Source organism: Hakea prostrata, chromosome 6 (genome assembly GCF_041222555.1).
Source record: "Hakea prostrata isolate BN-2017 chromosome 6, UWA_Hpros_2, whole genome shotgun sequence".
NCBI classification, from domain to species: Eukaryota; Viridiplantae; Streptophyta; class Magnoliopsida; order Proteales; family Proteaceae; genus Hakea; species Hakea prostrata.
Window position 1 is genome coordinate 16363868 of NC_142605.1, and position 21685 is coordinate 16385552.

At 39.2% G+C, this 21685-nt stretch overlaps 1 protein-coding gene across 1 annotated transcript in view; it reads left to right on the forward strand.

The window, feature by feature from the left end:
- The window catches only part of LOC149012367 (2-aminoethanethiol dioxygenase, putative (DUF1637)), a 38104-nt gene that overhangs the window by 6535 nt on the left and 9884 nt on the right, over positions 1 to 21685 (forward strand). Inside the window, exons 2-3 of the mRNA XM_089158393.1 lie at positions 4080 to 4231; positions 17712 to 17874. Coding sequence (XP_089014519.1) covers positions 4080 to 4231; positions 17712 to 17874 — 315 coding nt within the window. The remainder of the gene's footprint in view (positions 1 to 4079; positions 4232 to 17711; positions 17875 to 21685) is intronic.

A 21685-nucleotide genomic window follows, 5' to 3' on the forward strand; every position in this document is an offset into this window, starting at 1 on the left:
TTAGGTGGAAACCTGAGAAAAACTTGGGACTTTTTTCGTGCACGTTTCAACAGGTTTTAAGGAGTATTTTTGGATGAAACTCTACATTTAAGCTAATTATAGTATAAAGAACACATTGACACATGCATTTTGCTAAAAAAATCAATGTAGATATATCATTCAATGTACATAATATCAATGTAGAGTTGTCTGAGAAGTACATTGAAACTTAATTACTTAAGTACATAACATTCAATATATAATTTTTAAGTTCAAACATCAAATACAAAGTAATTGACAACAAAAGGAAAGTACAACTCAGTGCCTAGAGGATTGCCTTGGATCCATCCCGTGAGCCGAGTAATACTGGGACTCAAACATCCTCTTCTCCAACCAACGAATATAGACGTCCCATAACATGTTATGCCTATGGTTGTCGAGGTAATCACCAACTGCAGCATTATAAATCTAGTTGTCAACATGCCTAAGATAATTAGTCTGAGGGAATGCACAATTTGAATAGGGAAGTCCTGATGGAGGGGGTTTTGGTCGTGGTATTTGAGTAAACATGAAAAGAAAGAAAAAATTTCGAAAAGTCTTAAGTTTCCACGAAATTTCCTAGGTTTCCCCAAAATTTCCCAAGTTTCCCTCGAATTTTTTCTCATGAACCAGTTAGTCTAGCTAGGTCGAACTAGGTTTCGACCCAGTTGGGGGAAAATTCCTAGTTTTGCATGGTTTCATCAAAATTTCCCAGGTTTTAATCGAAACCTGGGGCTTTTTTGTTTGTTGCTTCCCGAAGGTTTTGTTTCGAGATTATCTTTGATGGTTTGATCGAATTTTGTACAGTGTTGTTGATTGAACTTTTTTCAATATAAATATTATCTACTGAGTTGAGTTTTAATGTACTTGAGTTGATACCACTGCTTGGATGGAGTTCTTTTAGAGTTTTTTCACGGTTGATATGGCTTTGAATATTTATTCGTGTTGGTTCAAGATGGGGCCTTTGTTATGTCTGCTTCAACTTGAGGGTGAGTGATAATAAAAGGACCATAATGAAGTGTCCCTACTGAGATTAGTTAGATTAGATCTTTAGATTCTGAATTTCATTTATTATTCCTAGTTAGAGTAGATCTTTAGTTTCCTATGTTAGCTGGGAGTCTTTGTCTTTCCTATTCCTGCTAGGCTCCTAACCAAGCTCCCTTGTAGTTGTTCGTATACACACGACGAGGGGACTAAGATACTAATTGTCCATTACCTCCTTTATGGTCTAACTCTTCTCTAATTTTCTCATTGTTTGCAGGTATTGGTTATAGTTTTTGGGTTTGTACAAGCCTCTCAGAGAAATTGCTTTTATATAGAAGAAAGACAAAGTTACATGGCACCCACTATTTTTTGGGTGAAACTAGTGACCACCCACTATTATCTCCAAAATTACATGGCAACCACATGCATAATTACAAGTTACCCACAGTTAAATTCTACTGTTAAATGGGTAGTAAAATTACCTAAATGCCCTTTGCTGTCCATACCCAACCCATCTTCTTCCTATCCCTTGTCGGAACTGCTCACCACCACCGGAAACCGCCTATTGCTGCCGGTGACTACACCCCCTCCTCTGCTAGCAGCCACGCGCCCACCCCCATCTTTCTCTCCCCCCCCCCCCCCCTCCCTCACCCAGCTCTTGTTCTAGTTCTGATTTTGGTTTTGAATCTTCTCCCAACAATATATGTTGAGGTCTTAAGGAATAATTGAATAACAAACTCCTTGAAAAGCTTCCAAGTCTCTTGCACATTCCAAGCTACCGCCTCCGTCTTGAAAATAATAAGATCTAAAATGGGTTATAGGATTCAGGTCAATCAAATGATATTAAGGTCTTTATGGTAAGATGATATTAGGGTTTTGATCCATTTCCTCTAATTCATTACGCTTCCAGTTCAATGGAGACACTCTCAGACGATTCCATCCGCAACTGCCGTGGAATAAAGATGAAGAAGTTGGTATGATTTTACAATCTGAGCTATCATGGAGAGGGAAATGTTGAGTTCAACCTAGGAATTAGTAAGTGAAGACGTTGAAAAACCAAAATTTCCCCCCCCCCCTCTTGGGTCTGAAATGAGAAGCCAAATTAATTGCCATTAATTTTGATTTCTCTACTTTCAGCATTCAGATACACTGAGTTCTTCTCTTCCTCTTTGCCGCCTTCATTATTTGTTACTTTGATTGAAACTAACCGGCAGGAGAGAGAGAGAGAGAGGGGGGGGGGGGGAGGGGGATTGCGTGCGTGGGGAGGGGGTCTGATCGTTCGCGGTGGTGGGATGTTTTGGTTGTGGTGAGCAATTTCTGGCGAGGGATAGGAAGAAGATGGGCGAAGGGATAATCCCTCTCTCCCTTCACCCACTTGGGGGTTGGGTATGGGTAGAAAAGGGCATTTAGGTAATTTTACTACCCATTTAATAGCAGAATTTAACTGTGGGTAACTTGTAATTATGTTTGTGGGTGCCATGTAATTTTGAAGATAGTACTGGTGGGTCACTAGTTTCACCCAAAAAATAGTGGGTGCCGCCATGTAATTTTCTCTAGAAGAAACTAAAGCAAAAATTTATTATAGTGCTAAAGATGAAGAAACGCTTGAACAAAGAGGATTGTTGGGAGTTAAATGTTATATGAATTCCTCAACATATGAAGGAGGAATACTTGTGGTGAAATTATGTTCTATAGCTTACCAAGATAGCCCCCACCAATTCGAGTCCTAGGGTATGTGCCTGGGTTTTGGGGGGAGGGTTGAAATGGCCACATACCAAGAGTGTAGCCTAACATAAGTGCATCTCGTAAATCTACTTCTTAATTTGTCATATTTTCCGCCTTTTTTAGAGCTTTTGATATTTCATGTGGTGAGTGTTGTTTAGGCAGAATCTTGCCACCTGAGTAGAGGCAATGTTCAAGCTTTGAGTTTCTATTGAAAACCAATGTGGTTGGTTTCAGCTGCAAGTTTTGGTGAGCGGTTTGGTCCCAAATGACCAAGGATTACTGGAGGTTCCCAAAGGAATTAAGGTGAAGGTGATGCCACCACAGACATCCCTAGCACTCATAAACTGTTCGCCTTAGTGACGACAGTGGAATGAGTGCTCCTACCACAGTATCTAGCCACATCTCAACTTTAGCTCAGAAGGTTGGATCCATATAGGGATACAATTATCAACTTAGCTCTAGGAACTTAAAGAGGAGCATCAGAGAGGCAAATGCAGTTGAACTTATGCTTTATCTCTTCAAATGGATTCCTGTAAGTCCTATGACGCTCATGCCTATGACTGTCGATGTAATGAAAGGTACAAATAGGATGAATTAGCCAAACCCAAATAATTGGAGCTTTTGATGGTAAAATTGAGAGAGAGAGAGAGAGAGCTATCCTATAGGGCTATTACTAATGCTATGGGCAATAGGGGGCTGCTAATAACCTGAGAATAGTGGCTTTCAACCAAGGCACTTTCTCCAGTGGTTTAAATCATTCAATGGGGTATCATTTTCTCGAATATGAACATTGCCTGACCTAATAAGTAAATAAATGCAGTGGTGTAATATGTGGTGACATTTAAGCAACCCTTTTCTTAAATGAAGAAAAGAGATGGGAAGGCTTGATGGTATATCCTCAGTCTTCTTTTTATGCTCATTGATGTTGAGTCAACTGAGTGCACCTCTAACACTAGTTCCATTTTTGGAAGACCTGAGTTATATTACCAGTTCTTGATTTTTCATATATAAATGTTACTAGTAAATCTCCTTCATAAGATATTTCTCCATAATGGCCATGAAGGCTTGCTCCCACAATGATAGGACTTAACTGATTTTATTACTAAACAAATGAACAATTGAAAACTTAGCTGGAATTTAGATGCTGTCAATTTTTAGATATACATCCACTTTCACAAATAAACTGTCTCAAGCTAATTTGTCAGTTTTAGCATGTGTGTGTGAGAGAGAATTGTATCTAGGATGTTAACTGTAAGGTATATACCGTTCCTTGTTTGAAGGATTTACTCCTGATTTATCAAAAGAGGGAGTGAGTTTTTCTGGTAGATTCTAATGATCACTTTTTTTTGTAGATAAAACAACTCCTGCTGATGTCGGGCTCAAGGAGGATAACTCGGATGATGATAGGGGTCATGGCTTTTTTGGGCAGAACCAGTTCAACAGGACAGCTCGATGGGCTCAACCCATAACATTCTTGGACATAATTGAAAGTGAGAGTTTTACAGTAAGTTTCATCGACTTATTGCTTCTCTATGAGCATTTGTTTTTAATCCTCCAAGAAGCTCAATGAACATATTGTCCAATATTAGCTTGTCTAAAAGTTTATGCCAGCATATAAGATTAATGCCATAAATGATGCTGATAATGTGCACCAAGTTTACGAAGACTCCTAATATCACCTGCACTACACCATACCTTATTTTTATAATTAATGACTTGAAAGTGTTGAATAACTGTGTGATTTTTGTTCTGTTTTGCACCCAGTAAAAATTAAAAAACTGTGCGATTCTTAAATATTGTTTGCAGCTAGTCCAAGGGAAAGAAGGAGATGTGTTGATTTGAATGTCCTTTCTATATGGGCTTGTTGATGGTAATAAACTACATTTATAGTTGTCAAAGGTGTCGGTGCATCGCCCAGGTTTCCAGGCTTGTTCTTGGTTTCGAAGCTACAGCAGACTTTGTTGACAATTCACGTGTTTACACTGATTTATGTTTATTCCTTTGTTTCTTAGATGAATATGCTAAAATTGTAACATCTTGACCCAGGGGCTATCCAGATTAGCTCAACGGCACGACATTCCTGCACGGGCCTTGTCTAGATCTGCCGATGTAGTACCATAAGTAACGTATGTCCACGCATCCACAACAAAGATAGCAACAACAAGTAATGAAATTTGAAAAGAAAAGATACACCATTTCCTTTGTCCTTAAGGTACTTAATTTATTATCGTTGTCCATCTCCACTATTAAAATTAAATAAGCAAAACTTTTAAACTCGGCTATGCCTTGATCTACTCCTTGTCTCCCTAGCCATCATCGTCCTGAATCTGCGGCTTCATATAAAAGAGGAAACCTCGAGGGGTGAGTTCCACCGGATTCGTGAGGAGAAAACAAACACATTCATATGCGTGCGTTGCTGTCCTACATGCCATCCAGTCAACATAAATGTAATGCAGGTCTCTGACTATAGTAACACACTTTAATGAATAACCAATCCTTAGGGATGGTCTTTATGTCCATGAAAGGAAAGTGCACGATCAGGGGTATAGTGGAAGTGCCACACTTCGCCCTGCGACCAAGGTTAAGGGATAGTAGGTCCCCATCAGGCTTGCAATCCCTCATCATCCTCCCCATACACTCATCATTACCATTGCCATAGACTGACGCGTGTCAAGACTGACCTAGCCCAATGCAAATCTCTACTCTGGGTGTGCTTATGGCTTGGGATAGGCCCTTAAGATACTTGCTGTCTTGGCCTGACTCCCCTCACCATCCTAGGTGTGTACATCCTCAAGCCTGCTATCTTAGATACACACCCCAACAACCTTGTGCCAGCGCCTCAAGCCTGTCTATCTTGGTAGTGACATAAATGGTACAATAGGGTACCCAGTGTCCCCTCATGGTTCCCATGTTGTCTGGTGGGCACCCACTGGTACCACTACTTCACAGCACAGGTTGCCAACCTCAATGCCCCTGTTGATAGGGTGGTTGCATGCCGGAATAAGTCCTAACCCAATGCAACTATATGGTTATGGATGTACATGTAGGTGTGCATGAGCATGTGAGATGCTTGAGTATTCATGGGCGGCTGTAACCATGACTGCCATCATATTATAAGGATGCAATTCCCCATTTACCCGTGATCCATGTACATTATAATAAGTATCATGACAATAATAAGTAAAACATTTACATGCAATATAGTGTGTGTTGAGTGTGGGACCCACATGTTGCATCATTAGATGCATACAACATGTCATACATGTTTCCACATTCATATCACAGCTTAGATAACATTCAGGATATAAGAAAGAGTTAAGTTTACATCCTAAGTCTAGCATCCAATTCCTCCTCACCTTGTCTGTAGGTCTATTCTGATCCAATTGGTGTTTCAAACACAGAAGCCAATTGCGCTAATTATAACATACATGAGTTGGTAATCTTAAGTGGCATGATTAACCCCCCGAAATTCCCCAAAACTAGGCTTAATTGATTCTCTGTAAGACACCTTGTCGATGCAGGGGGTACCGGCCGGTCATGTCATTACAGCATCAACTGACTGTATGAGCAGCGTGCCTATAGGAAGATCACCCCGAAATTTGGGGTTTTTTCTTCCCCATTTCCAGTGGGCTTCCCAGTGAGTGTTCCTCACTCCAAGACCCATTTTCTGCCCTAATTAATTAGCCAATTAATCCCCCTAATCCATGCCTTAGAATGGGTTCTATTTTACCCAAAGATTGGATTCTAATCCCAAATCTCCTTTCCTAGCCAAAACCATTACACCCATTATTGCAGTAGCCTAAACTAAGGCCATGAAACATAAAGAAACCATTTATGAAGAAAACCCCTTTGTTTTCCCAACAATCCCACACAAATGGCTTCATCCATGAATCCATTCATGGCCAAATTCAAAGAAATCAACATCAAAAGGTAGAGGAGAGTGAGATATACCTTATTCCTATGCTTCCTTGCCAATTCCTCACGTTGAATCCCCAAGTTTAGCACCCAATCACCTTCTCCTAGCCTCTTCTCCCTTGCTTTCTCTCTTTCTCTCTTCCTCTCTCTCAAGCCACTTGTTGTGTTTTCACAAGATAAAATCCTCAATCTCATAGTAAAGGTCTCTTTAGGGTTTTAGGAGTCAATTACCGTTTTGCCCTGCATTAAACACTATCGAACAGACATAGGTGATGATCAATTGCAACTATTGGCAGCCCGATGTGGCCTATAGGGAGAGGTGGGCTGGACTTGAGGTCCCTATGATAAGTCTGAGTGTGTGCAAGGGATCAAATACTACCATGAAGGAGTGAAGTTTACCTGGTGAAACACCTCATAGATGAGTTCCTGAAATCGGACTGTGCACATTCCCATCCCATCGGGGTGTCTGTTCCTTCTTCAGTCTTCTTCCCACATGCCTGCATGATCTAGGTCATGCACCTCCATGTTTGTGGGCTGAATTGCTCAAAGCCCACAGCATGGCTGCGGCATAGTTGTTTAGGCGACGCCTAGGCGTCCGGGCACCTTTGGAGCGCCTCAAATTGGCGTCGCCTTATTTTCAGGCAATAAGGCGACCGCCTTGAGGTATGAGGCATCGCCTTAGGTGCCTCGGAAGCCTTATACCCCAAGGCGTCCACTTTCTTTTTTAAATCACATGAAAGAAGCCAAATCGAAGGCATATGTTAAATTATTTATTATATTCCAATTGTAAAGTATCTATTGTTTGAACCTATATGCATATTTATAATGACGCTATATGTGATCAAATTTTAAAATAAAAAAAAATAAAAAACAAACAAAATTGAAAGAGAATAAGTTCTTGATTCGAGTCTCACACTCTCACTCTCACTCTAATCCCTAATCTCTTTCTCTCTTCCTCTCTTCTTCTCTTCCATTCCCGCGACGGCACTTCGGCAAGCAGCTGCCAACGATAGGTGACTTCTTCTCTTCCTTTCTTCCCGCAACTTTTTATTTGGGACCTACTATGAGTGGTTTGTAGTATGTTGGATGACTTGAGGTTGGCTAATATTAGTTTTTTTTATTATATAAGATATGATAGATTTATAATTTAGAGTGTATGAGATGTACACTAAAAATTTCACTTAAAACGCGTCAACCGCCTCAAAAGCGCCTCAGAGAGCGCCTCGTCGGCACATCGCATCAACTAGCCTAAACCGTCTTGCATCGCCTCGTCGCCGTGACAACTATGGGCTGTGGTAGTTCTCTTGTGTTCCGATCCTCTAAACAATAATTGGGTTAGTATTCTGTGAGGGATGTCACAAAATAAATCCCACACCTTGTTTATTATATGTTGGCTTTCTCAAATTAGATCGTTGCTAGCATAATTATATTATATTGCATTGATATGGTTTCTATGTTGCCAATAAACGTAATTATAATAACCATTTTTTATATTATATAATCATTAATGCACACCTATCCTGTTACCCCTTGTTGCCTAAGCACCCTTTCAATGACTTGGGTCACCTAGTCGCCTTGACGACTTAGAACTGCAGAAAGGTTATAGTCCCTTGTCATTCTGCCTTATATCTTTAGGAAAATATTATATTGGTTTGGAAAACTAAATTGGTTTAGTTTTGTTAAATTTATCATAACCCAGAATTTGTAAATAGGTTCTATAGTTATGTGACATTGTAAAAACTTTGAGGAGTTGGGAGTTGCTGATTGTTGAAGAAGTTTAAATTTACTATTTCTTTTTCTAGTCTAGTTTATGTTTGGTACCGTTGCTGTTTCTATTTTTATTTGTACTTAACCTACTCCTAGTATCCTACTGGGCTAGAAAGTCTTGGTTCTAAGTATACTAATCTGGGTTATAAATTCATCCCCCTCCCCCACCCCCCACCCCCAAAAAAAGAAAAAAAGAAAAGAAGAGTTGGGTTATAAATAAAGATAAAGATCACCTTGTTCCTGCCACCAGGGGGGGGGCTCCTGAAATAAAGGATAGATATCAAGGTAACCTTCTTGGGATTGAAGTTGCTCTTCTTCAAAAGGAGTCTTTCTTTCTCCAAGGAAGTATGTCCAACATCTTTTGTTTGAAATTGTTTTATTGGGTTGCCATCTCTATAATACTTCCATGGAGAATACACAACTCAATTGGAGGATAATGAGATTGTTATCAAAGACTATTGGGAAAGTTGATTTATCTGTCGCACACTAGACCAAACATCGTATTTGATTTAGGTTGGTCAGTCTGCTCATACATGATCCTTTTCCACTTACATGGATGGGTGCTACTCTTGACATTAATTGATTTATCTGTCACATGCTAGACCAAACATCATATTTGCATTGAGTCTGGTCAATCAGCTGATACATGATCCTTATTCCACTCATGGATGTATTCTCGTTCTTCATTACTAGTGGGTTTTGGGGTCTCTACATGATCGTCATTATATGGGTAATTTTCATCTGGACCCCCTAAGGTTTGGTCCATGTCACTTTTAGTCCGAAAAAAGTTCCCTTTTGCATATGGTAGGATTCAGACAAAACCGAGCTTGGATGGAACTGAACAAGATTTGGCAGTCGCGTGGAGGCAACTTTTGGACTTAAACTACTTCCCCTAAGGTTTCTAGAAATGACTAATTAAGGACAAATCATATTTTGATGACCAAAATACCCTTATGGTGCAATGGTCAAGATTGAACCATATATACCATTTCGATCTAACGGTTTATATTAAAAAGACAAATTATAATTGCAATTTTAATCTTTTTATTTTATATTCAAGGTCTTAAGATTTCAAATTTACAAACTTATACCCTTAATTTACAAAAGACAACCTCATTAGCAGCCAAATTTATAGAATCAAACCCAAAAAACCTAGTAAACTAATAAACAAAATTTTCTCAATCTAAAAAACCCTAGCAACCCTCGTCTCCGGTGAGTCAATCGATTTTCTGGAAAGAGAGTCCATATAAGCTAGTAGATGTAGATCTTGGTGGAAAGTGGGAGCGTTATTAGGGGAATCCATGCTAACCTTGTTGGAGTTCTTGCAAGGCAATCGACCATTCTGCTTCATAAGGTCGGAGATAAATGTCCATTATACAAACCAGATGGTTCTGTTGATGAGGAATTGATTCGAGGGTGGAGATAATCTTCAATGTGCTGGACAAAAGCGAGAGAATTGAGAAAAATCATGCTTTGACCTTTTAGTGAATTTGTAATCTTTTGTTCTCCTTGATGGTGCAGGTCCTGTTAATTAATCAATTAGACTAGAATGTGGGTCGCTGGAGTTCATGGGTTCTCACCGTAGAATAAATTTGGGAACCTATGCAGCCAATCCAGACGAACCAACCATCATTTCAAGTTTTCAAATTTCATTCCTCCATGTATTCATTTAGGCGGGATTCAATTACTGAGATGCACAAAAAGTTTCTGCAAGTAAACAGAGGCACCTGAAGCTTTAATCAGGTTGCGGCATCTGTCGGATTGAACAAATTAAGTAAACAGTGGACACAGGCACACCGTCCTGAAGGACGCCACTCCTGATCAAGTTGTCACTGTACTGGATGTGCTGCGAAAGCTTACTTGTTACTGCGTCGATGTCGCTCTGGGTCCTGAGCTTACCACTGGAGAGACTGGCATGGCAACAATTTCTGGCGAGGGAAAGAGCATCTGTGAGGGTTTAGGAGATGGAATAGACGAGTTCTAAGGAAGGGTTAGTAGAAAAACAGGGGAAGTCGGAGAGATCCTTGAGATGGGTTGGGAGATCTGTAAGCTTGGTTTTGATAAGAACCCACTTCCCTTTGAAGCTTTGAACATGTGGTATTTCCTCCATGAAAGACGACATAAGCTTATATGATAGTTTCAGATCCTGGTTTGTAAATTTGAAATCTTAACACCCTTTGGATATAAAATAAAAAGATTAAAATTGCAATTATAATTTGTCTTTTTATATAAACCGTTAGATCGGAATGGTATACATGGTTCAATCTTAACCATTGCACCATAAGGGTATTTTGGTCATCAAAATATGATTTGTCCTTAATTAGTCATTTCTAGAAACCTCAGGGGAGCCATATGCAAAGGGGAATGTTTTTTGGACTAAAAGTGACATGGACCAAACCTTAGGGGTTCCAGATGAAAATTACCCTCATTATATTGACATCTACTCGATGCCGGCTGGGCTGGGTCTCCTGGTTGGAACTCTACTTCAGGTTATTGTGTGTTTTGTAGGAGGCAACCATGTCACTTGGTGTAGCAATAAGCTGAATGTTATGGCAAGGTCTAGTGCTGACTTAGAGTTTTGACCTAAGGCACAAGGAATCTATGAGTTTTTATGGCTTGGAAGCTTACTTCAAGACCTTGGTGTTTCTATTAGTCTCCCAATGAGTTTTTGTTGTGATCATGGTTATCAAAGCATCCACCTAGGCGGCAAAAAATGTTTTGTTTTGAACCGCTTAATTGATGCCCAATCTGCGAAGGAACTCCTAGGCCCAAAGTGACATAGAACCTATTTTTTTCCATACTCAACGTCAAGAATTAATGAATCAGTAAATCAGTAAATGCCTAGGCAGACGCTTTGACAACCATGGTTTAATGAGAAGAACTTATGTTTGTGTTCTTTTTTTTTTAATAATTTTTCATAATTATGATTCTTGAATGCTTGTTTTTTTGGGATGAATATGACCATTGAATATTTGTTTAGCTTATTATAGAAAGTAGTTGTATTGACCCAACCGCTTTGGTCTCCTTATTGCCGCCTAAGCACCGCTTTGTCGCCTAACCGCCTAGCCAGAGCCCCAATCACTTTGGTCGCCTTGCCGCCTTGACAACCATGTTTGATGATGAAGCTGTGATTGTTATTGACCATAATCCAAGTAGCATGACCAAACCAAGCATCAAAGATTGACAGAGATAAGGACATTTCATTAAGGAGTTAGAGAGTGGACAAATTTGTATGCCTTTTGTTTAGTCAGATGATTAGTTGGCTGATTTCTTCACTAAAGGAGTAGATGGTAAATTTTTTGATCATATTTTGTTCAACTTGGGCATGTGTGTTATTTGTGCATTAGCATGAAGGGGCAGTATCAAATTATGTAGCTGTAAGGGCAATTCGAGGTTTCCCTCCCATAGCAACTCATTAGCTGGCAGGGGGGAGGGGGATTATTGTATTTTTGTTTTCTCCTCTCTTTAAAAATTAAGGAACTTAGGTGATCTTGTTAATCACTCAAGCATTAAGACCTTATGGCTGTTGACAGAATCCTAAGTTGGAGCCATTGAATTTGAAATTGGTTACTAGTATAATGATGTAAAAAATGAAGCTAGGAAGACTGGGGATGTCTACGGTGACAAAGTGCATGGCTCCCTATTTCAATCTGAACATAAAAGAAGTGGAAAAAACTACTTATAAAAATGGCTGAGACAAGACAAAGGAAGAGTAGAGATTTTTACTTGGTGAGTAGGATCAAGGGTAATGATGAGCGATGAGGACATGGTGAGGAGATGGGATGCATAAATTTATGGTCTACAAATGAAAGACAGGGTCGAACAAAAATGGCCTGAACTGATTCGCTTCAAGGCACAACACACCTGAGTTATGTGAGAAAGATTAGTAGGGTGAAAGTTAAGGAACCCTTGAGAAAGATAAAATCAGGTAAGATGCCATGCCTAAATGAGATCCTAGTAAAAGGTGTGGTAAACCCAGGAGTTCTATGGAGTCTAGTGTTTAACCAATCTGTTTAACTAGATTATGAACACAAAGAAGATGTCAGATGAATGTAAAGAAGCATCGCAGTCCTGATCTATTAAGGTAAGGGTGATATACCAATGACAGCTTTAGAAATATAAACTAATGTGTCACATTATCAAATCTCAGGAGAAGGTTATTAAGTCCCGTTTGTGAAGAGAGACTCATCTTGGTGAACCAATTTGGTTTTATGTGAATATCCACTTATTAAAGGAGGCTCATGAAAAGGGAGAAAGTATCTCCATATGGCATTTCTTGACCAATGAAAAGCATCCTATTAAGTTCCTATAGATTTAATCCACATGTCCTATTGAATAAAAGGATGTCAAGTAAATATATAGATGCATAAAGATATGCATGAGGGAGTGGTGACTAGTGTGAGATCTTGGGAGGCAAGGCATCAAATTCTCAATTACAACTCAGCTACTTAAGGGTCAGCCATAAGCTGTAACCTATTTGCACCTATCATGGATGGCCTAACCAAGAATATCCAAGACGTCAAATTCTCAATCAACTCAGCTACTTAAGGGTCAGCCATAAGCCATAAGCTGTAACCTATTTGCACCTATCATGGATGGCCTAACCAAGAATATCCAAGACGAGGTTCCATGGTGTATACTCTTCAGTGGTGATACCATTTTTTTATGTAAACCAGGTCTAGGGTGAGGGCTATTTTAGTAAATACCCCTAACTTAGGGTTTGCCCAGGAAATTCCAGCAAAGGGAGAGGGATTTTGGGTACTCCAGGGCTTGCTGTTACAGAATTTCAGGCTTGAATTCTTCTGAAAACTAAATTCCAGAGTTGAAATCTGAATTCAAAAGTCAGAATTAGGGTTAGGGATGGGAAAGGCCTTGCTGCTACTGTAGTTCAGAGCTACTGGAGCTGCTGTTCTACAGCTTCAGAACTGAGGTGATTGGTCTAGGACTTGTAATATGTTTAGAACTTGAGATAAAGTCAGATTTCAAAAGATTAAAATTCTACAGAATCTCAAGAAAGAAGATGAATGCAGGGTTTTCTAAAGTTAGGGAATTAGGGCTGAATCGAAAAAACTAACAGTAGGGATGGTACCTAAGGGTGTATGCGATCCTAAGGGAGGTAGAAGGCCCTTGAAGAAGGCTGGGAATCAAGGTTTCCTAGTGGGAGTAGGATGTGGCTGTGTGGGAGGACAGGGGGAGGGAGGCCAACGGGTGCTAGGGGAAGGGAGGGAAGGGGCTGGGTGAGTCGTGAGGCTAAGGGGAAGGGGTTAGGGGAGTTGTGGGACCTAGGGGGGTACTGCTGAATTGATGCACAGCAGGGCAGGGAGTTGGGGAAGGTTGTGCAGGACAGGGGAGGTGGGGGAAGAGCTTGTGTGGGAGGGAGGGTGGTGGTGAAGGGCTGTGACTTACTTGGGCTTGCTGGAATGTTAAAGAAGCTTGCTGGATTTGTTGAATTGATCTTCAGAACTTGAATATATTGATTTCTTGAATGCTGGAACAAATTGAGCACATTCAATAAACAACCGTAGGATCCCCCTCTAAGGAACTCTGCCACTCACTCAGACAATTATCAATCAAATTCTTTATTCATCAAATCTAAAAATTACAATGCAAGAATATGCTATTTATTGCCTAAAAATGAAAGACATTGACTGGGGTTGGGAATCCCTAATAGATAAGGTTTCCAATTCTAGAATACTACACTAAAAATGGAATCAAATTACTACAAGACCACAATCCTAGAATTGAAATCTTGTAAAGACACTTGACTTGGGACTCAAGCTAACACTTCCAAATAAAAACAAACTCTAGAGATAAGAACCCCTTTAGATAAGGAATCTTTTCTTATCCACACTAACTCCCTCCTAAGGGACTTGGACTCTTCATAATTCAAAATGACTAATCCAAATGGAAAAACTAAAGTAGATCCATGACCCTTGGATCAAGGGGAATCTATTTAGACCCATATTGAACTTTGAAAGGGGGCTGAAAAATGAGCAAAATACCCTTGGGGAGGGGGGCATTCAGCCAGCTTGGATTGCCCATTTGGATCTGGATTTTGGAACCCAAATATTTTTTTGGGGGGTGGGGGTGGGGGGTGTTCCTTGTGTTCACATCAGTTTCAGTAGATGACACAAAGTAGCAATTAGTGAGAAGTTAGTGTTATAGAGATTAAACTTTGAAACAAGAGGATTTAAGATTAGTAGAACATATGCAATATATAAGGTGTAATTTCAGCCACGCTATGACAGGTTTTGGTATAGTGTGATTTGAGGAACAAGGGATAAATTTAAAAAAAAAAAAAATGGACTATTTCAGATATCTGGGATCAGTCATAAACAAGGAAGATAGCATAGAGGGGGATGTTTATCTGAGAAATAACTTGTGACGATTAAAGTAGAGTATTATATCTAGAGTGTTATGTGATCAACATTCCTTCAAAGCTTAAAAGGAAAGTTCTATAGGAATGTTGGATTATTGGGTGTGATATAAGGGGGACAGAATGTTGGGTAGTTAAGGAATGTCACAATGAGAAGCTATGTGTAGCAGAGATAAGGATGTTATGATGGGTTTGCGGAAAAACTATGAAGGACAAAGGAAGGAACAAGTTTATAAGAGCCGACTTGGTAATTTCCCCATTTGATGACAAGCTCCAAAAGTGTTGTTTTGAGGTGGCTGGTCATGTTCAACGGAGACCTAGCAATGTGGTTGATGTCCCAGTAAGGAGCGATATGATCACATTGAAGGAGCTCAAAGAGCAGCGGGCAGGCAGAAGATGACTAGCGCAGAAGTTGTGAGCATAGAAGGAGAACTCTGGAGAATCCCACTTTTTCACAAAAGCAAGAAAAGATGGCATTTGAAAGCTGGATTGCCCCAAGATCTTGGATATCTCAATAATTTTAGTTACCTTGGTCATATCTTAGATATATCTTAGTCATATCTTGGTGAGATATAGTAATATCTCAAATATCTCTATGAGATCTCGGTATGTCTCAGAATTTATGTTACCTGCTCAAATCTAGCTTTGATTTCAACAGAAGATATTACGGCTTTTGCCCACCTCACTTCTTTGAGGGATTAATTGGGCATCGAGATCAAGAGCTTGATCTGTGGTTGTGAGGAAGGAAACTTTTAGTCTTGGTCTTTTTCCAAGTATGACCAAGGATAGAATTTATGTGGGGCAAAGATTGATGTGGGAGAGTTCCATTTACCTGAGATTTCCTGACTTGCTGGGCTCTGCCTCTTTCATTTCATCTTCAGCTTCATTTTCCTTATCTGTCTTCTCCCATTTTTCTTCTCTCATCTCACTTCTATCCCTTCTTTTTCCATTTCTTCATTCCCTTTTAATGGACCTCAGTTTTACCTACAGTATTTTGATCCAATATGTAGCCAACCCCATTAATTTGTCATAAGGCTGCATTTTATGTTCTTGTACATTTCTCTGATTAATAGTACCTCTAAGAGATTCTAGTGATGAAATGGTATTATGAGGAAAAAGTCTCAATCCTATTAAATGCTCCAAGCTGATTGGTCAAGCCAATCATCAGCCTAGGAACTGTCTGCTCAAAATACGAAGATGGAAGGTGTTTTTTTCCAGAATATGAAAGATGGAGAATGGATGAGAAGATCGTTTGGAGGAAGAGATTCATTTATGGACCTTTTTGCTGATTTGACCTGTTAGAGTTTCTTTGCACCACTTTGTAATGGGGGACAGAATAGAGAAGAAAGAAGGGATAAAGAAGAAAGGGGGAAGAAGGAGAAATCTGAGAAGAATCAAGCTTGAAGAAGGAGAAGAAGGAGAAAGAGAGACAGAGGGGGGGGGGGCTGCTGCAAACGCACAAAGCTAAAGCTTCAATTCATATTTTTCTATTCCATACTCAATAAGCTGATTACAAGTGTTTAAATAACAAAACGAACATACTTGATACGAAAACAGACTATAATAGGACTCTTGGTAATTTAAAACTAACAAAAGACTGATCCTTCAAGGACTCTTAGGAATTTAAAACTAACTAAAACTTATCCTTGATATCCTACCCAGATAAAAAACTTCGATTACATGATTATCCCAATAATAAATAATAAAATTCTAAATTATCTCTAGAACTCCCACGAAAACAGATCCTATTTTATCTCCTTGCAAGCTGCAGTTTGGGCCCACCAAATTTGAATCTATTTCCATGCAAGCTAGACTTGGGGCCCACCAAATATGAAAAATATCATCTAAGTTACTGTTCGCTACTGTAGCGTGAACAGTAATTTCTGGTTGTGCTGCATCAATTTCTCCCTCTCTTCAAAAAAACTCGTCCTCGAGTTTCATAGAAAAAATCTGTCTCACGATTGGCACCACAAAAAAAGGATTTGATAGGTTGTTGTAGCATTGTTCACAATTACTGAGAAAAGAAATTAGGGGCAATAAAGAAAGGATGAAGAATAGAAAGATCTCAAGGAGGAGAAGAAAACAAGGAAGAGAGAAAAGATGGTTGAACAAACAATGAAATAAAGAAGATATCTATCCAGGTTTGGGCTCTGATACCAAATAATGGGGGACAGAATAGAGAAGAAAGAAGGGATAAAGAAGAAAGGGGGAAGAAGGAGAAATTTGAGAAGAATCAAGCTTGAAGAAGGAGAAGAAGGAGAAAGAGAGACAGAGAAGGGGGGGGGGGCTGCTGCAAACGCACAAAGCTAAAGCTTCAATTCATATTTTTCTATTCCATACTCAATAAGCTGATTACAAGTGTTTAAATAACAAAACAAACATACTTGATATGAAAACAGACTATAATAGGACTTTTGGTAATTTAAAACTAACAAAAGACTGACCCTTCAAGGACTCTTAGGAATTTAAAACTAACTAAAACTTATCCTAGATATCCTACCCAAATAAAAAACTTCGATTACATGATTATCCCAATAATAAATAATAAAATTCTAAATTATCTCTAGAACTCCCACGAAAACAGATCCTATTTTATCTCCTTGCAAGCTGCAATTTGGGCCCACCAAATTTGAATCTATTTCCATGCAAGCTAGACGTGGGGCCCACCAAATATGAAAAATATCATCTAAGTTACTGTTCACGCTACTGTAGCGTGAACAGTAATTTCTGGTTGGGCTGCATCACTTTGTCTTGGCTCATATTATGTGATGTTTCCTTGTTGCTTAGCACCATTCAGCAGAACCTTTCAAAATACAAAATTAAGCTATTTCTTGGGTTCAAAACATTTATAGCATTTTCCTGATCTGCAAATATTTTGGTTTCAAAAGACTGGACTTTTATGAAATGAATGGTGTTTCTTTTGCAGATGTGTGTATTCTGCTTGCCAACTTTATCTGGCATTCCTCTGCATGATCACCCAAGTATGACTGTCTTAAGCAAAGTTCTCTATGGTTCCATGCACGTGAAGGCTTATGACTGGGTTGAGCCAGCTTGTGTACAAAATATTAGGGGACCAGGGTACCCTCCAGGTGTGCTTCCTAATCTCAATATATCATTTTTGTGGCTTGAAGTTTATGAAGCTTCTCACTTATATTATTTTAGTTGTTCTGCAATTAGAATTGTGTTGAATATTAAATGATCAGAACTAATATTGTTAGGGTATTGTGTCGCCTGTTAGAATTGGTAACATCTGCATCTATCAATATGAAAAATTCAATTAACATTCTCCATCTGAAGGATCTGCCAGACCTGAATGTATTCTGTGTGTGAATGAGGTTAGCTGTCTGCAGTCTTCTGGATGGATAAACTCCTCAGATGGCAATGATCATCCAATCTGGCCTGTACCTGGTCTATCTGCTTGGTACTCATTAGTTTGGAAAAGTTGGAATGCATGAGCCCATAAGCATTAACCAGTTTTACAATAAAGACCTGCATTAAAATAAGCTAAGATTACACAACTCCCAAAGGACTGAAAGTTAGAAACGTTGCAATCCAAGAGTAACGGTCAGATGCATGGTTCAAGAACTCAATCTCGATGGGCCAAAAAACCAAGATCTTGTTGGGTTGGAACATTTCCCATCTTGCCCCAACTCAGTGGTTCATCTTGGAGCCTTTTAAGGGTCTTTTGGGGCTGAAAATGCTACCGCTCTTATTTTCAGCCTTTTAAATACATTGATGGCCTCTGATTGATGAAAAAACAACTGTAACATGTAAGTTTCATTTTGACCCTAAGTTTGAACCACTGTACTAAAGAAGGAATTTTTCAAGGCTCAGGTGGGGCTCAAAGTTGGTATTTAGCCTATTATAGGCCTTCTAGATACATTGGTGGCCTTAATGAGAAGAGAATCTTAAGTATGAGTTCTAACTCGACCCTAAATTTGAAATTGAAATGCTGCAGGAATGAACATTCAAAGGTTATAAAACATGAAATATAGAACCGTTGGGACATATAAATGAAAAGCAAGTGATAAGATGCATCAAATAATTGAATTCCATCCATATAAGTGACAATAGAACATCATGTTCTTGACTCTCAAGAATACAATAACACAACCGTCTTAAGTTCACAATAAGAATGTTAGGTATAGCTCATGCTTCACATTCTTTTACCGACGACCTTTCCCCGACACACGGGGGTCCTACTCCCTAGTGAGCTGTTGGGGGTAGTGCCTCGTGCTGTAGAGGCCTTATATAATTTTGGGTCTCGGGATCTCCTTTGCAGCTTGGGCATGGGCCCATGAATAGTTGTTGTGGCCTTAGTTGAAGAACTCATTCAAATGTCCTTGTTTGATCTTTCTTTCTTAATGTAGATGGTGCTAAACCTTGCTACAGGTCAAGATCCAATGTTAATCTTGCATAAAATGAGGTTTTGGATGGTCTCAATGAGTTGGGAGGGGAGAGGCCGTGAGAGAAGGCGAGATTGTCTCACTCGAAATATGGGAGGACCGAGATCTTTGTCGAGTTTTGGGATTCCAGAGCTCTCGTAAGAGATCTCTTCTCAAGATCTCCAAAACCGAGAATTTGGTGAGATCTCGTGAGATATCAATCCATGTTTAGGATGTGCTTGATCCCTACAAAAAACAAATTGATTTGATGGTTGCATATGCAATATGAAGTATAGAAGAAAGTATAAGCTTAAGTGGTAAGAGAACAAGATAGAATTATCTCCAATTCTGTTGGTCTGATGATCCTCAAATTATGATCAACGGAGTCTTGACATGGAAGAAAATAATATTAAAAAATGAGAGCATGTCAGTTTGAATCCCTGCAGCCAAAGTTAGAAGCAACAGCAAGACAAAGAACTCAAGACTGCAATCATTATGTAAATAGTGACAAACAATTGTTTGTGTTTTTTTGGGAAGAAAATAAGGAGAGGATGAGGGAGAGAAGAAGAAGAGAAGTTGATTTTGTTGTGGAGGCTCTAATGGAAATCGTGAGTCCTCCTCTTTACAACTCTCTTATTTATGAGCTGTTTAAAATAGGATTCCCAATAGAAATCATCATAGAAATTTATGTAGGAAAAGAACTCCTGATCTATTGCGATCTAGGATTCTCAAATTTGCCTATTCTCTTCTCCTCCAATTTGCCCTTCCTAACACTCCTACTCAAGCTGGAGCATATGTATTATTCATGCCCATCTTGTTACAAATATAGTCAACCCTTGCATTCCCTAAAGCTTTAGTGAACAAATCTGCTAGTCGCTCTCCAGTACGCATGTGTCTGGGGAATACTATGCCTTGTTGTAACTTCCTATGAACAAAGTGAGAATCAACTTCAATATGCTTGGTATGTTCATGAAAGACTGGATTGGATGCTATATGGACAGCAGCTTGGTTGTCACATGACAACTTCATTGGTGAATTATCAACAAATCCCAACTGTTAGAGTAATTGTTTTATCCATACCATCTCACATGTGGAAAGTGCCATAGCACGATACTCAAATTCTGCACTTGATCTTTTTGCTACCATAATTTTGTTCTTACGCTTCCATGACGCAAAATTTCCTCCAACAAGTGTACCATAGCCTGTAGTCGATCTTCTATCAATAGGTGATCTAGCCCAACTAGCATTAGAGAATTCTTCAACATTCCTATGACCATGATTACTGTAAAAAAGTCCACATCCTGATGCTTTCTTAAGATAGCTCATAATTCAAATAATTGCATCCCAATGTGTTGTTCGTGGGGTAGATAAAAATTGACTCATAACACTAATAGGAAAGACAATGTCAGGTTGAGTCACAGTAAGATAATTCAAGTTCCTTACAAGTCTTTTGTACTTCTCTGGATCGTCAAAAATGGTTCCATCTTCTGGCGCTAACTTTAAATTGATTTCCATGGGAGTGTCTAGGGGTTTGGATCCCAACATTCCTGTTTCAAAGAGTAAATAAGTACATACATCCATTGAGACCAGAAGATGCCCTTTGTTGATTGGGTGACTTCAACTCCTAGAAAATATTTTAGCTTGCCCAAGTCATTATCTGAAATTTCTCTTTAAATAGGTCTTTAACCTCTCAATTTATGAAGTGATGTCTCTTGTAATGACAATATCATCAACATAAATCACAAAAGAGATTTTGCCTGCATCAGAGTTCTGAATGAATATAGAGTGATCACTCTTACATTGTGTCATCGCAAATTCTATTACAACAGAAGTGAATTGTCCAACCATATACTCGAGGTGACTACTTGAAACCTTATAATGATTTGTGGATGAATGCAAATCTTCATGAAGGAATGCATTCTTCACATCCAACTGAAACAAGGACCACTGGTAGGTAGCAACAAGAGAGATTAAAATGGGAATGAATGTAGGCTTATTAACAGGCAAAAAAGTATCTACATAATCTACTCCATAAACTTGGGCATATCCCTTTGCTACAAGATGAGCTTTTAGGCGAACTAAAGAACCATCAATTAACTTTCGTAGTGAATATCCACCCGACAATGAATAACAATCTTTCTTAAGGGTAGAGGCACAAGATCCCAAGTTTGATTGTCTTCTAAGGCTTGTAATTCTTCTTTCATTGCACTGGCCCACCCAGGATTAGACAAGGCGTTAAGAACATTCTTAGGAATAGGATAAGTCTCAATAGTAGATAGAGCAATGGAAAAACCAAGGGATAAAACATAATAAGAAATAAAGTTAAAGATGGGATACTGAACACAATGGCAAGTACTTTTCCAAAGGGCAATGGGAATATCGAGGTCATATGTGGTAGGAATGTTCTCGATATCAGCAAACGAAGTCGACACGAAGGTAGAAACCGCAGGTGTAAAGGGAGGAGAAGGTGGTTTTGGTCGATGGCCGGCGGAGATGGAGGTGGAAGGAACTATGC